Source organism: Melospiza melodia, chromosome 9 (assembly GCF_035770615.1).
Source record: "Melospiza melodia melodia isolate bMelMel2 chromosome 9, bMelMel2.pri, whole genome shotgun sequence".
Classification (NCBI taxonomy): domain Eukaryota; kingdom Metazoa; phylum Chordata; class Aves; order Passeriformes; family Passerellidae; genus Melospiza; species Melospiza melodia.
This window is the reverse complement of record NC_086202.1, coordinates 19,787,263-19,803,282: the sequence shown is the minus strand read 5'-3', so window position 1 is coordinate 19,803,282 and position 16,020 is coordinate 19,787,263. Positions and strand designations below refer to the sequence as shown.

Here is a 16,020-nt window from a genome sequence, read left to right as displayed (position 1 = left end):
TTTTTCCAGTTGATAGGAAGTTTCCATGTTCTCATTCACCAGAAAAATGCCACCTACCCTTTTCTGTTTCTAGGGCAAGAAAGGCAAGTTCATGCACAGCATCATTAGCAAGGCCCATTTGTGTAGTGCTTTGGCATCCTTGCTTTCCAGTCCTGCCACACGAGCACAGCCGTACCTTACCTAGTGACTTAGGGACAAATGGGCAAGTCCCAGCTCCTCAGCAGAGTCAAAATAACTGCTGTGCATCTCCAGAGAAGCAGCTGCAGGATCTGCATTGAGTGAGCTTTGGTGTACTTCTGCTCAGTATTGGAATAGAGCCTAGGTCACTACTTTTGAAAGCAGTGGCTTTCAAAAGTTTCTGTTTCATTAACAGAAATGTCAACACCACCCAGCAGCAATCCTGCCTCAGTCTGCAGCCCAGGCCTTGACAAGGTCTTCAGTTTGTCTATGGCAGACAAGTAACACCAAACACAGAAGAATTCCAGAGTGAGATTAATTCAGAGCATTTGGAAAGCTTGCACAGCCACTGGGGTAGTTTTTGCCTTGCAAATAAATTCTTACAGCTAAGGTCTCCAGGGGAAGGGGTCCACCAAACAAATTGGTTTGACAGTCACTTTATTGCAATCTATTGATTTCATGCATGGCTGACACCTTCCTTTGCCACAGCACAGAAACCACAAGCACCACACACAGAGCTGTCCCAGTTGCCACAGCAGCAAATCCCAGAGCCCAGGGGGCTGCAGCATGCACAGCTGCTCCTGTGGGGAGAGACACCCCAATGAATGCTCCCAGTGAGCACAGGGATGCCCGAGGGGCTCAGCCTTTCTGCAGAAAAGCCTTAGACCAGGCCCCTTCCCCTGCCCTGCTGCCACACTTACCAAGGCCATCCTTGGCTGCATCCTGTCTTAGCTCATGCTGGAGGAAAATCACAGGGCCTTTGCTGGAGACATGGGAAGGACCTTCCTGAAAAGGAGGCTCAGCACTCCTTTTACCCCCTACAGAGCAATATTAAGGTTGTAGGTAAGAAGAGGTAGAGCCCTGAAGGTCAGCTTCCCAACACACAGAAAGTGCTGAAGGCACAGTTTCCATGTGAGCCCACATAGAGCTAAGAGCCCATGAAGACCTCTGTCTTTTTGGCATAAGAAGAGCCCTTAGTCAGTGGAAAGGAGCAGGAAATGCTTTCTCAAGCTGTCCATGCCTTAAGGGAATTCCTCCATGGGCTACATGACTCCTCCTCCCCAGCTTGGAGACTAGGCCCTTGCTGCCCCTTGGCAAGGGAGCAGAAGGCCAGGACACTTACTGACTCTGGAAGGACAAGAGGGGATGCAGGACTCCTTTACAGCCTGGTGGCACACGGAAGCACTGCAGTGCAGGTACACCTAGAGAGAAATGGAACACAGCCTGAAATCCCTCAGGCACTGTCTGGGGCCTGAAGATATCCTAGTGCGCTGCACTCACCCCAGCCAGCAGCTAAGCACCCACACAACTGCGTACTCACTCCCCATACTCTGCCCCAGCAGGGCAGAAAAAGAATAGGAAGAGCAAAAGCAAGAAAACCTGTAGCTGGAGAGAAAAGACAGTTAAAGAAGTGAAGGAGAGGAGGAGAGGGAAGAAAAGACCTAAAGAACAAGTGATGTAAAAGCAAGTCACCTGCTCTCCTCCTACAGGCAGGTCAGTGCCCAGGCAGTTGGGGCATCAGCTGTCCTGGAAAATGAAATACCCCAGAGTTTACACTGCTGAGCATAAAATCATGCAGCATGGAATAATCCTTTGGCCACTTTGAGTCAGCTCTGCTGCCTCCCAGGTTCTAGCCTGTCCCATGCCTACTCACTTGGGCTTGAGAGACGGCAGAATGAAGAGAAAGTCTTGGTGTTCTGCAAGTGCCATTCAGCAGTCAGCAAGAACATCTGCTTTCAACACTGTTTTAGGGACAAATTCAAAGCCACAGCACCATATGGGCTACTAAGAGGAGAGGTAGCTCCATACCATGGGCCTGGTCCTTACGGGGGAAAGCAGGAAGGTCTGTTCGGCTTGTTTCACACCCAGCCTGTAGCCGTGGAGCCCTCTGCTGTCCGCTCCGAGGCAGCTTTGAAAGCTTTACACCACACACTTTCAAGCTCGGGCCAATCTGGCCTTACAGCGCTGCTCCCTGACACCTGCAATACTGCTGCCCGGACACCACTTCACTGGGAACCTTGTTAAGTACAGCTGAGACCAATTTTGGGTATTAGTCGATGCCAGGAGAGCTGAGCAAACAGTAGATGGCAGGGTGAATTTCATGTGACTTAACTGGAGGGGCTCAATGAGATTCAGAGTCCAGATGCTTAAAAATGTACTCAAAGTTTATTTCCAAGTAATTTTGGGCAAGAAATGTAGTTTAGAGAATATTGATTAGTGTAGCTAGAGCACACACCCTAAGCTAATTCACCAGACAACACTTGCTTAGGTACACTACTACCCTTCTAGTAGTCACATTTTCTGTCACACCCCAAAGGTGATGTCTCTTACCTCTATCACATTCACTTCAGGGAATGAGGTTTTTGGCATTAACCTCTCCCCTTCTATTTCAGCCGGGGATCTTCCTAGTCTTTGCCCCATTCCCCCAAGGAGACCAAGAGACTCACTGTCATGAAGTGGTTCTTATTGTTCACACATTTTACTTCAGTATGAAACTAGGCAGGCAGGACAGGATCTTACCAGTCCAGAGAGTTTCTCATGGGAAGTAGAGTCCACAAAGGTGAATGTGTAGAGAGTGAAATGCTGATAATGAGAGGGCAAAAGTAGTCCTGAGGTGAAACTTGGAGGCATCAGCTGTGTCCGATAGTTGTCACCTGCATAAGGGCACCTGAGGAGGAAAGGTAAGCAGTGAAAAAGAGCAAGTTTTTCCCTCGATCCAAAGTTTTTACAAGTCACTTACTCATACACCAAAATTGGCCACTGCTGCTGTTGCTGGGGGTTGGTGCTTGGTGTGGCCCAGCAGTGGTGCAGAACTAAAATCAGGTCTGGGTCTGTCCTCTGAAGGATCTTGACCTCTGCATAAACAGGATCTCTCAGAGTCTTCACAACAGGATAGTCACTGTCAATATAGTAGGAAGTATAGCTTCCATCTGGGACAGAAGAAACCCAAGAGCGATTTAAGAATTTATTCCTGCAAGAAGCAGGAATAGGCATCCTTTAGAGCCATATCAGTAAATTCCCACCATGGCAGGGAAGCAGGGATGGGTTAACCCATCAATACTCCACTGTTACACATCAGAGACCAGAGCCCTGCTCCGAGAGCCTTGAGCAGGTCCTGCAAACCTCTCCTACCTGAGGCAACATGCAGCTCCAAAGACAGAGGACCTGGCTGGGACTCAGCCACAATGTGAAGACCTGAGCACTCAAGGGAATGGAGCTCCCACTGATGAAATAAGTACATCGGACATATAGCCTGGTGGGAAAGGAAAGCTCCAAATCAGGCAAATAAGAAAAGCCACTCTGATATCCCCTATCATCTGCTTTAATTACTTATATACCCTTTCTTCTGTCACTTTCTTTTAACAAATACTTGAAATTCTCTTTAGTGTTTAGATTTGAGAATCTGCAGATTGTCACTGATCAATTCCAGCTTTATTCCTAATAATTAGAGATACACTGGTTTTTAACCTACTCCAGGGCCCTCATGTGAAATCAGAGGTTGTGACAAGCAGGAATTTCTCTAGCGACATTTAACCCAGGGACACCCAGCAACATCAGCCCCAGGGTAATACCTGAAAATGCTATCCCTAGTGACAGAGCCAAGGCTCCCAGTCTTCACATCCCTGCTTGCCCACCAACTCATTCTCATATATGGCCTGGTCTGCATTCATCAGGAATGACAGACAGGCACCATCACTGTGGTAAAGTCAGGCTGGATCAGTATGAGGCTGGAGAACAGCATTTGGCCTGTGGAAGTCTGTAGGATGACCATTGAGCAGCCAAAGCCATGGCAGGCTGTTCCAGCTCTTCCAGCCCAGCAACAGCTGCAGCTCTTACCTGAAAAGTAGTGCCACAGGCAGAGAGTGGAAACTGGTACACAACAAAGGCACTGTTTGTTAGGACAGGGACACAGCCAGTACTGTGTCCACTGGCCGGTTGCACTGAGCCCAGGGCAACAGGTGGCAGGGTGACATCCTGAGAAACGGCAATGGAAAACTGGCCATCTGGTGTGCAATAGCTGTCACTGGAGAAAAAGATAGAATCATTCTTGAGCTCAAAGATAAGAGAGATGGGAAGGACGCCCTAACATCACAACCAAGACAAGACCAGCAAGTCCTGCATGATGTCCTGCCTTTAACCCACAAAACAAGTGCTAAGTATGGCAAGACAAGTGCAGCCAGTTCCAACAACACCACCGATGCTGGGCATAAAACCAGGTGTGTTGCAATAGAGTGGAAAATGCTGGACACTTGACTGGGACATGATATTCTTGGCAGCCAAAAACATAGCCCTGAGCCACCTGCAGGAGTGGTAACACACCAAGTACTGGCATGCCCTGCCAGTAAAATGAGAAATCCTGTTTTGCGGCAGCTCAGGAGGGAGGGAGAACAGGTGCTCAGGCTTACCCGTGTTACCAAAGTAGCAAGGCTTCATCCTGTCTCTGGGGTCATAGCAGCAGCCTCGTGCTTCAAAGTCTCCCTGGCTGATAGGCAGGGAGGCACACGGCAGGCAGTCCTGGTTGGGAACAGCCAGACAGACACTGCTGCTTGGAGCATCCAGGGCTGGAAAAAACAGCAGGTCTTTGCAGATAAAGCACAAGAGCAGGGGGACAAAGACATGAAGGACACTGGTTGAAGGAGTCCTGGTGATTCTGCATACAAATCAAGGGAAGTGAGAGTTAGGTGAGGGTCAGACACATGGCCTGGATCTGGCATGGAAGCCTGCTCAGGAGGGACCTGCATTTCCACGGAGCAGAGACTCCCCGAGGCCATGTACAGGAAACTGGACCTACATTGGATCTGTCAAGATAAAGCTTTCTAGATGGACTCGTGGTAATTAAGGAAATCATTGTACCTAGTCTCTAGTTAATTCACTGACCTTGCTGAACTCATGTAGCCAGAATATGGCTGGGAGACACGATGTACATATTCACCTGCCGACCCTGCAGAGAGGCAAGAGTCCACAGCAAGTTTGTGGCTCCTATGTCCAAACCCTTTTTCATGGAGATTTCTGCACAGCAGTAAGTCCCCTTTCCTAGCCCCCAAATTGACTAGGAGCCATCTGAAAGGAATGGTACTGATCACCACAAGATTCTGACAGGTGCTTGTATCTTACCAGGAAGGTCCATAGGGCACCTGAGCAGAGTCTCTTCATGAAGAACCTTTTGCCCAGCAGCATCTATTCCTTCAAGCCCAACCAGTATAAGGTAATTGTGATCCTAGGGAAAAGCCATACCAGCCAGGACAGCCAGAGCAGCAGTAGTTACAGTCCCAGGAGAATCCCTAAGGCCACTCACTCACTCAAAGACATAACAGCCTGCATAAGAGACCGATATTTCCCTGGAGTCTTCTGGAGTCCCAGATACCAAGAGCCCACAGCCAGAGTCATTCTGCAGAGCTTGTGCCTTCCCTTCAGTATCTAGGGAAAGGGGACACAGCAGCAGGGGCTTCAGAGTCCCACATTGCAGATTAGACCCACTACAAGCCTACCTTTCTGTAGGAAACAGGGACCTAGAAAATATTAGGGTCTGGAACAGCAGTGAGAGAATCCAGCAGCCAAGACATCTAGATCCAGGCACAGCACTTCACCAAGTCCTTGACAGCTGTGTGATATAAACAGCCCCCAGATTATGCAAGATGCACAGAACTTCAGTGAAGTTCAACAGCACTGCACATCAAAACCTGTTCCTTTCCTCTCCTTCCATGCACCTCTGCATTTGGGCAAAGATATGGCTAAAAATGCCTCTTGATATTGCCTCACCCCATGTAGTCAGTACAAATGAAGCATTCCCTTCCCAGCCTGGTGGTAAGGTGAGCTGTAAGCTTTTCTGGCCATAAAAGCAGGGTAGGATCAGAAAAAACACTAATAGGAGCCCCCAGAACCAAAGCCAGGGGGCCAAGAAACACCCAGAAGAGCATAACTCCTGATGCAGCCCAAGACCACCCTACAACAACCATCCTGCTCTCTTGCTAGGCTCTTAGCCTAGTCCTTTTAAATTGTGAAGCCAGCTGGGACCAGAAATCCCTGAAGTGCCCAGGTGGACCCAGCCAGCAGTTTAACACCTTCCATTGCCCTCACCTGAACTCAGCAGAGTCTGCTAGTGCTCTTTGAAGAAAACCAAAGGGCAGGAGTTGAACTAAGGTCAAGAGACAGGTCTGTATTCATACTGTAGAGCCCCAGGAGGGTCTTCAAAGCCTCTTTCCTACCCTGAGTTCTTCCCACAGCTGAGACACATAGGAAATCTGGTTGCTTCTCCCCATGCACCCTATTGCCGCTCTAATTGCTCAATACATGGCATGAGTGCAAGAAACAGTGACAATGCTCTTTTATTCTTTTAAAGATTATACGGGTTCAAATGCCAGACATAGGGTGCTGACACAAAAGCACAGAAAGAGCCCTCCACATAAAATCTGTGAGAAATCATGGAGCTCAGAAGGCCTTGCACACCTAAACAGTGGTGATTCCCCATAAGCACTCTTGGCTGTGGACTTACAGCCCTGTTTGCAGTGTGTTTGTGTGGGGATAGTTGCAGGACTGGTTCAGACCTGGTTGCTAAGTGGCAGGATGCTCTTTGGGATCTCTACCCCCAAAAAGTGGCAGGTGGCCCCTGAGATGGGCTTGAAACACAGGCAAGGGGAGCTTTTGTTATCCCAGAGAAAACTGCCTGCCAGCAGCCATTGCCTGCCTGTAAGTGCAAGGTGTCATGGAGAGTCTCCTCCCCAGCCACACATCGGGCAGCCACACTAAGCAAATGCCTCATAGTCCATCTTTCCATGCATGTTTCTGCATTCGTACCATGAAACTGTGAATGTCTTTACACTTCTGCCTTTTAGCAGATCCTCCAGCTCCTGGATGTCTGCACAGCACTGTACAGCCTCAGTACCCGGCCCCAGCCAGACCTCACCACAGGCATGGTGGGTGGGCAGCAGCTGAGTCTGAGGGAGGCATTTCCTTTGCCCTTCCACCTCAGCCCACAGCCCATCTTTGCTGCACAGCTGTGCAAGATGCCATGATCCCAGCTGGTCAAGAAGGTCACTGTGCCTACCTCTGCCAGGATGGCTGCTCCACAAAGTGTAAGACCTTGCCAGCAGCTGTGCACAACAGGAGATGGAGGCAATGGGTCTTGGCAGCTTGCCTGCATAGCTGAGGCTTGAGCAGCCCTCATGAACCAACTGTGCTCCCTACAGTGCCTGCCAGGGCACCAGGCAGCAACTGAGGAGAGACACCAGGGAAAACATTTGGACTTTGGCAAGGAGGGAGGCTTCATCTCTTTAGAAGCCTGTATGAACTGTGTATGCCCCAATCACACCATCACTGAATGACAACCAAGTGCTTCTTTTGGCTGCATTACCTGCTGATAACTGGGTAAAAATCAGTAAAGTACTGGAGCTATAGGGAAGTAATTTTATTATACATTAACCCATCAATACTTTACTTCTGATAATAAAAAAAAATGTCTACATGGACTTGAAGGATAATTCTACATGGAAGAACCCCAGAAGTGCTGTGGATCTGCCAAGGAGTACCTATGCTGAGAACAGTTTCAGGCAACTGCCCTTTTCTAGTTCCTACACAGACACCAAATAGCTGTGTTTGATCTTGTAGAGATGGAAGGCTCTTCAGAGGAGCCTGAACTTCAGGGAAATTAAATGCTTTGTTTGAAATAAGTTGTTATGGAAAATGGAAAGTGGAAACCAGCCTAGCTAAAATGAAACAAGCAGGTCTCTCTTCCTCAGAAATCTTTTCCTCACCCATTTGATCATTCTCATGCATTCCAGTGACCCAGTTTTAAGCACCAGGTTAGACAGCAGCCAAGACCACCACAGACAGGAAGGACATGCAGAGGATGAAGGTAGGTGAAGAAAACCTCTCTGTGGACCACTAGACTGATCAATGAGTGCCATGGGAAACAGGGAACTTTGTAGACAAGGTGGTACGGTCATGAACGCTGCTAGCTGGCAGCTACCTCATGTCAAAGTGCAAACTCTCATGAACTTTACATTCATTAGATGAAAGTCCATGAACCTACATGAACTTCCATAAACTGCCCTGTCAGCATCTGAGCTGATGCAGGAATTCTGCCCAGCAACTAGCCAAAAGTTGTTGACACTTTGGTTTTTCCACCAAAGCTCTCGAAGAAGTAAAATAAGATTTAAAATGAACAACTAGAAAATTGTTGCACCCATCCAAGAGAACAAGGATGACTTAGAACTCCCTTCTGTAGAGAAGGTACAAAAACTTTTGCAAGGGATAGAGATCTTCACTAGCTCCTCTGAGTGGAAGGGAAACTCACCTTAACACACTGCTGTGCAGTAAACACAGTATGCCCCAACGAAGCACTCAGCTCAGCCAGGCCTCTTGCTAATTCCCACCAAGTCCCACATCTCCTATCCTTGCAACACCTTTTAATCAGTTTTGCCTGCAAATGTGTCACAGTTCAGGAGAGACAGAGGGTTAAGGACAGACTGAACAACATGAGCACAGCCCTGAGGGTTTTCTACCAGCCCCTGCCATTGCTCTTGGACCCCACTGGTACGCAGGCCATGGGCAATCTTGGGCAGGAAGCCTCCAGCTCTTTTTTAAGCCCTTGCAACACAGTCGACATGCTCTGCTGTCTCCCAGAGCACCTAGGGAACTTCCAGAGCACTAGTTCCTCATAGTGGAGTTAGACATCAAGAAAACAAGAACCTGTGCATGCCAGCTTCCAGCTGTAGGTTGGGTGAGCTGCTTTGGTAAGTGCAAGGACAAGTTGCCAGGTTGCAATGGCCCATACCCAGCCTCAGACAAGTACATCTCTGTCCCAGTTTGGGAAGCCATTTCCCAGAGACTCTCTCAAGTTCTGGGTTTCTCTCTTCTCTCTACTTTTCTCTTTTTTTCCTCTAGGAGCCCTTGAGGAGGTCAGAGTCTCAAGGTTTTGTCCCCTTTTCTTACATGTTCATTTAATTTCACCCAGCAAGTCCTTTCTTGTCTGTTGTCATGTCTGGAGACCTTTCTAGCCTTGCCGGATAGATATTTTATACTCTCCTCTCTTGTGAGGCCAGACTCACATGAGTCATGGAGAGAGACTAGGGCTATTGCTGAGCAATTGCTGAGGAAAACACAGTGGCTTGTCCTTTAGCAAATAACATACAGTATGAAGTTTACTAATAACATCAGGAAGATTTCAGGAACAATGAAGGATGGCTCACAGCACTGACGGCTTGCACAATCAATACGGAAGAACAGAAGACCCAAATGTCACTGAACTACTTGGAAGATGTTCTTGTGACAGTGAATATCTGTGAGTGCCTCAGAAGGACATTGTCCCCCTACCATGATTTCTTTAACAATTAAGTCTAGATAAAAGAAAACAAGTTTTGTGAGCACATTACAGATTTCCTAATCTCTGTTGGCTTCTGCAGTTGTTTGAGATAAGGTGTGACTTAAAAGAATAATTAATACCAATAAAAGTCTTAGTTTCATAACACAGGGCAATCTAACAAATGATTGACTAGTAAACATTGACTGACTCAGCCATGTGACCCAAAACCTGCTCTTGAACTAACATAGACCTTTGGGATATAAACTCAGATTCTGACAGCCAGAGTCACTCCCTCCTGAGCCACAGACGAAAATGGAGCTCCTGGGAGGAGCCACTGTTGTCCTCCTGGTTTGCATTGCCTGCCTGCTCTCCTTTGCAGCATGGAAAGGAAGGTCTGGGAAGGGGAAGATGCCTCCAGGACCAGCTCCCCTTCCAATTCTAGGCAACCTGCTGCAGGTGAAACCAAGTAACTTGGCCAAAACCCTGCAGAAGGTAAGGCCACTTCTTCTTCTGTCATTCTGCTTTGGGTGAGAAATCTGTGGGACTTGTGTGTGGGGTCAGCCTGTGGCTATGGCTCAATGACTTGCAATTCCAGAGGAGCAGAAAAGTCATGGGGATTGCAGCTGCTTTCCCTCATTGCTGTTGCCATGTTGTTTAGGGCCTGATAGGTGGGACCCATCTGCACAGCCACATTTATCATGAGAGACCCAAATCTTGATGTTACCAATGTGTGAGGCTAACTGCGTGCTGTGGGAGGCAGCAGCAAGGAGATTTCCCCACTCTTCCTCACTATTTGCTCCATGGCCATGTTCTCTCTTGCATTTTTACAGCTCAGTGAAGAGTATGGACCCGTGTTCACAGTGCACCTGGGCTCTGACCCAGTGGTGGTGCTGCATGGATACGATGTGGTGAAAGAAGCCTTGGTCGATCGCGCAGACGAGTTTGCTTCCAGGGGACACATGCCAATTGGAGACAGGGCTAACAATGGATTAGGTATGTTTGCTGGCTGAGCTTCTGAAGGAGAAGGGAAGGGCTGAGCATGTGATCAGCAGATTAGAGCTGAAGTGTACCTTGCATGAGGGAAAACTGCATGGGGTGGGTGCAATCCACCTGGAGAGGGGAAGCCAGAGAAGGCTACTGCCACTCAGAGGGTGGAAGTGGCAGAGAAGGGGAGCCAGATTGCTCTCAAAGATGGGCAGGGAAATGGCAAGGGGCAGCAGCCCGCAGCTGCAGCAAGGGAAATTGTGTATGGGTGAGTATGAATTATTCACAAGGATGTTGGGCATGTAGTGGAGAAGACCAAAAGCAGGCAGTTGGACTACAAAACCTCTAAACCACAGTACGCTGTGACGCTGCCATGTCAGTGCTCTCCAGGGACAGGATTCACTGTCACCATGAGCCACTGTTCATCTCACAGCCAGCATGCCCAAGACATGTCTTTCCTCTTCTTTCTTCTTCTGCAGGGATTATTTTTAGCAACAATGAGCTATGGTTACAAGTCCGGCGGTTTTCTCTCACCACTCTGCGGAACTTTGGAATGGGGAAGAGGAGCATTGAAGAGAGGATACAGGAGGAATCTGACTACTTGCTTGAAGAGATCAACAAAACAAAGGGTACAATCCATTTTTAATATATCTTATGTTTGAAAAAATAGGCTCTATTAAGGGAGCTCACTTCTTTAGCATGGAATGAAGTTCCTATGGATTTGGTCCATGCACCAGCTACTCCTCTTTATGAAGCTGAAATAATTTTGTGATCATGTCCTGTTCTGTTTGGAGGACCCTTCTGTGTCACTCAGAGACTGATCTGATATTTCCACTAACAACCAGAGTTCAGATTACCCACAGTAGCCATAAGTAGACAAACAACATTTCATGGGGTTTTTTTTAATAGTCTGTAATGTTTCTGAAATCACAGGAAGAGCTTTTGACCCAACCTTCATGCTGAGCTGTTCTGTCTCCAATGTCATATGCTCCATTGTCTTTGGGAAACGATATGATTATAAAGACAAGAAGTTCCTGGCTCTGATGGACAACATGAACAACATCTTTGAGATGATGAACTCCCGCTGGGGACAGGTACGTTCAGTAGGCATTTCACAGTGGCAACATTCTCCTAGGGGAGCAGGAGGCCTCCTTCCCAATGAAGTTCCATTTCAGTCTTCTAAGTAGGACCCCATCAATGAGAGCATTGATGGGTTCCTACTTCAGTGCAGAGGCTGCACTGAAGGCATTTCATTCAAGAGCAAGAAACTCCCTCACCAAAGCTGGAATTGGCTTTGCCAGCTACGTGCAATAGTTCCTAATAGCCCTGGACAACTTTCTTCTCCACTTCTAAGGTTACTACTACTACTACTACTACTACTACTATGCAAGTCCTGCCAGACTGCTCAGCCTCATAGTCCTTCTGCTTGGCTCAGTTGACAGGGTTGTGGCTTTTCTGGGCATTTGGTTAGTATCAAAGGATGGGGCAAATGTCATACTAGGGACCTTCCTGTTTCTTTCCTTCCAGCTCTACCAGATGTTCTCAAATATCATGGATTACCTGCCTGGCCCACACAACAATATATTTGGAGAATTTGATGCTCTAAAAGCCTTTGTAGCAGAGGAGGTAAAGCTGCACCAAGCCTCCCTAGATCCCAACTCCCCTCAGGATTTCATCGATTGTTTCCTCAGCAAAATGCAGGAGGTAAGGAGAAGATGGCGCCAGCTTGTCCCCAAACACACCTATGCTGAGTCCTTCCCTCTCATAAGTAACACAGACATGGGGATGACCCCTTCCAACTCAGCTGTGAAATAGGAAAACAGCAACAATACCCCAGATACTGCCTCTGTTAGAGCTTATAGTTCTGGGTCTGCGTGCTCACCAGCCACCACTACTGTTTGGAGAGGGAGAGCTTCCTCTGCTTTCACCAAAACACAGGGACTTTTTCAGTCTGGTCTTGCAATTCTTTCACTGGAAAGCATTAGACACAGCAAACAAGCAGTAGAGTGCCATTCAGTGCACAGCTTAAAAGGAGGCTAGTATTGAGTTTACTGCTAAAGGCTGCATTGCAATGCCTCAGATGGCTGCTGCCCCTTAGCAGAGAAATGCCACAGCTCTAGGAGAAAAGGAAGGTCTGGGATGACACGTGAAAGGGCCACTTTCTCTCATCTCAGCCAGAGGAAAAACAAAGCCTTTTCCTTAGGAGAAAGATCGTCCCAATTCCAGTTTCCACATGAAGAACCTGATAACAAGTGCTTTCGACTTGTTCATTGCTGGAACTGAGACAACAAGCACCACTGTACGATATGGGCTTCTGCTTCTTCTCAAATATCCAAAGATACAAGGTACCAGTTTGTGACCTCTTCCTCTCTAGCTGTTCCCCTGGGCTGGGCACATGACTAACACCACATCCTCCTCCCAGATTTTCCCTTCATATCTCTCTCTCTCTCTCTCTCTTTTTCTCTCTGGGACCTGACTGGGTCCACATTTTTATTTAGCCAAATCAATACAAGTTTCTTTGCACGGGCAGAAGTGTTAGCTGTGTTCCAGTCAACATCAAAATCAACTTAATGCTCCTGCCATCTGAGATTTGTTACTAGTTTACAGCAACCTATTTAGATGGGTTTGGTTTTATTTACCCATTTGATGATTTGTGCTTCTCATGACAGAGAAAATTCAAGAAGAGATTGACCAGGTAGTAGGACGATCAAGAAAACCCGGTGTGGCTGACCGGTCCCAGATGCCCTACACAGATGCCGTGGTCCATGAAATCCAGCGCTTCATCTCTCTTGTCCCCCTGGCTCTCCCTCACACTGTGACCAAAGACACCAGCTTCAGAGACTACGTCATTCCTAAGGTGAGTTCCCTCCAGTTCAGCAGTTCTTAGGCTGTCAGTTACAAGCCACAAGTTAGAACTGTTGTGGCGTGATTTTGTTTTCACCCAGTCCTTTGTGAGTGTTTTATCCTCAGGCAGCTGGAGCTGACTTGCACTCCCTTCTTGATGCTCCGTGGGCCAACACTAAAACAGCAGCTCTGACCAACACTTTTGTTCCCTTGCTCTGAAGCTTTACATATTTGCAGAAGCGCATTAGGTTCACAAACTAGAGTGGTGATTCTGCACACAAAAGACTCCTCACACAAAGTTGAGGAGCAGCTCACCACCATCCAGGACAGCTTGGGCACATGCTTGGGAGCAAAGTCAGTTGCTGGTTATTGAGCACAGAAAGATTTTGAGCCACAAAATACTGTAGGTGATGTTTGCATTGAATGGAACAAGCCAAACCTGTTGGCTCTGTTCTAGCACACTTCCTGAGGCAGTCTCTGCTGGCCACTGCCAGAGGCAGGCTGGTGGGCCAGAGAAGCCCGTGGCTTGGCCTGGCTCACTGCAGCAGTGCTTGTTGCTCTTCTGGGTGACTGTGGGCAGCTGGGAAACAGCAGTACATGGGCTGCTGGTGGAGTGATTTCCAGCTCTCTGTGCAAAATCATCAGGCAGGACCCAGAGAACTGCTTAGCCATCAGCAGAGAACTCTTGTGTCATCACTGCTGAATACTCCAGCCCCTGTCAACGGCTGGCCAGGAAGTGGGAAGGTAGAGGATTGTGGCAGGAGAAATTTGTGAGGACAGGGGAATTCCACAGGAACTTCTTTTCCACAACCTTGTGTGCTTTTGATATTTTGGACTCGTAGAATAGAAGGGTCATGGTGCATCTACAAAGTCATTATTGTGAAACACCATGAAAGAGAAGAATTAGGTAGGGTGTCCCCTGATGACCAGCACAAGGTCAGAATGAATACCCTGGAGAATTCAGGGAGAATTCAGGAAGAGCAGCCAACAACTGCTGTGACATTCAGCAGGGTCTCCCTAAATCTGCCTCCTCTAAAGAAGGGTCTCTAAAGAGAAACCAAAGGCACATGTAGGGTTATACAGGAATGCACAGTCTCAACTTGGCAGGCTGTCAGATTGAGTAACCTCATTTGCCAGCCTTTCATGTTCTGCTCCTCTTGTGTTACTCCAGGGCACTACAATTTTTCCAGTCCTCACTTCTGTCCTCCATGACAGTAAAGCGTTTCCAAACCCACATGAGTTCAATCCTGAACATTTCTTGAATAAGAATGGCAGCTTTAAGAAGAGTGAATTCTTCATGCCCTTCTCAGCAGGTAAGGCACAGGTTTGCTATTTTCCTCTCTCTGTCAGCCTCCTCCTCTGGTGATCACCCTGTCTTTCCCTGCTGTTCTTCCTTCACACACCCATCCAAACTGTCAGGGGTCTTTTGCTAACAAATTCTTCTCTTGAAAATGTCCACGGTAACTTTGACAGTTGTCTCACTGCTATGGCTGTGTGTAGTAAACAAAGCTGTGCAACACAGCTGCTAAGCACAAACTCTGGTCTACTCAGAAACTCCCATTGAGTTCTATTTGCTGCTTTCACTTTCAGGAAAACGAATATGCCCAGGAGAGGGCCTGGCACGAATGGAGATATTCTTACTCATAGCCACCATCTTGCAGAACTTTACTTTGAAGTCTGTTGTCAACCCCCAGGAGCTCAACATTACCCCGACACTGAGTGGGACAGGCAATGTACCTCCTGCCTACCAGCTCTGTGCTGTCCCCCGCTGAAAAGCACTGAACCACTCTCCAGTGTCCTAAAACTGGCTATTCCTTTACATGTTCTTTACTAAAATCAACAGCAGGAGCACTGGCCTACCTTTCCCAGGCCTTCAGGAAGGCAGTCCAAACACAAGGCACAGAGCAGAGACCTCTGAAGCCTCCCAGAACTCCACCACACCGCAGGAGGCCCTGGGTGACATTGCAGCCTCTTGCACAGATGCTCTGTCACAGGATCATTGAGTGCAGTGGCTGCATCAAACAGCCACTGTTGGTTTTCTCACCAGCACAGCTCCCCTGGCACTCCCACAGCATGTGTCCCTCCAAGACCTGGCTTTGCAGATGGATAGTGCTGCCTGTGTGTACATTCATGATCCAATAAACAAATATCTGTTTATGACGATTTGAGCTGTTATTTAATTTGGGTTGGGGCAGTGCCCACATCGACTGCTGCACTGCAGAGTAGGTCTGCAGAGCCTGTGGCTAGCGCCCTGTGGGAAGGGCTGTCCCTCCTGGGCAAGGATCCTGCCTTTGTCACCCACTGTGCTCACCGCTGCTGCCTGCAGGGAGCTCCAGAGCAGCCACAGCACACCAGAAGTCGGGAAGGCTCACGGTGCTGGAGGGGAAGGGTGTCCTGCAGCCTGTCTGCCTAATGAAAAGAATGCATTCATGCTTTTTGCAGCCTGTCGCAAGGAGGTCACTTACCTGAGCATTGGAGACTGTAACCAACTCTCGGGCACTTGTTTTCTACCATCAGTATCACTGCAGGGATTTAGATGCTCTTTATTAAAATGAATTTATTTAGGAAAAGGGTAGTGTCTCTTATTTCTGCCTCCAGCTACAATTTGGTGCCATTCTTTCAGTAAGAGGCCAGATGGTTTTAATAAAAATATTCCACCACAGATTACTTTCTCCTGGGCTTCTTTGTTCCTGTGGCCTTTGGTTGTGTCTGGA

General features: G+C 48.0%; 2 protein-coding genes across 3 annotated transcripts; one reads left to right on the top strand and one right to left on the bottom strand.

The window, feature by feature from the left end:
- Nucleotides 1-615: 615 nt before the first annotated feature.
- Nucleotides 616-6,134, bottom strand: LOC134421727 (zona pellucida sperm-binding protein 4-like). Its single transcript, XM_063162902.1, is given in 15 exon segments — nucleotides 616-758; nucleotides 879-995; nucleotides 1,301-1,379; nucleotides 2,698-2,845; nucleotides 2,918-3,107; nucleotides 3,310-3,360; nucleotides 3,363-3,430; nucleotides 3,750-3,808; nucleotides 3,810-3,833; nucleotides 4,000-4,201; nucleotides 4,568-4,739; nucleotides 5,293-5,395; nucleotides 5,474-5,595; nucleotides 5,938-6,011; nucleotides 6,013-6,134. Coding segments are annotated over 15 exon segments (1,674 nt in total).
- Nucleotides 6,135-9,751: 3,617 nt separating this feature from the next.
- Nucleotides 9,752-15,469, top strand: LOC134422043 (cytochrome P450 2C9-like). Of its 2 annotated transcripts, XM_063163676.1 has the most exons (9): nucleotides 9,752-9,970; nucleotides 10,309-10,471; nucleotides 10,942-11,091; nucleotides 11,396-11,556; nucleotides 11,990-12,166; nucleotides 12,666-12,807; nucleotides 13,132-13,319; nucleotides 14,478-14,619; nucleotides 14,897-15,469. In XM_063163676.1, exons 1-9 carry the CDS (start codon nucleotides 9,791-9,793, stop codon nucleotides 15,076-15,078), a joined length of 1,485 nt encoding a protein of 494 aa, XP_063019746.1. In that variant the 5' UTR covers nucleotides 9,752-9,790; the 3' UTR covers nucleotides 15,079-15,469. The 2 variants fall into 2 exon arrangements, with proteins under 2 accessions (XP_063019746.1, XP_063019747.1); XM_063163677.1 differs by lacking the exons at nucleotides 9,752-9,970; nucleotides 10,309-10,471 and adding an exon at nucleotides 10,614-10,730.
- Nucleotides 15,470-16,020: the final 551 nt, after the last annotated feature.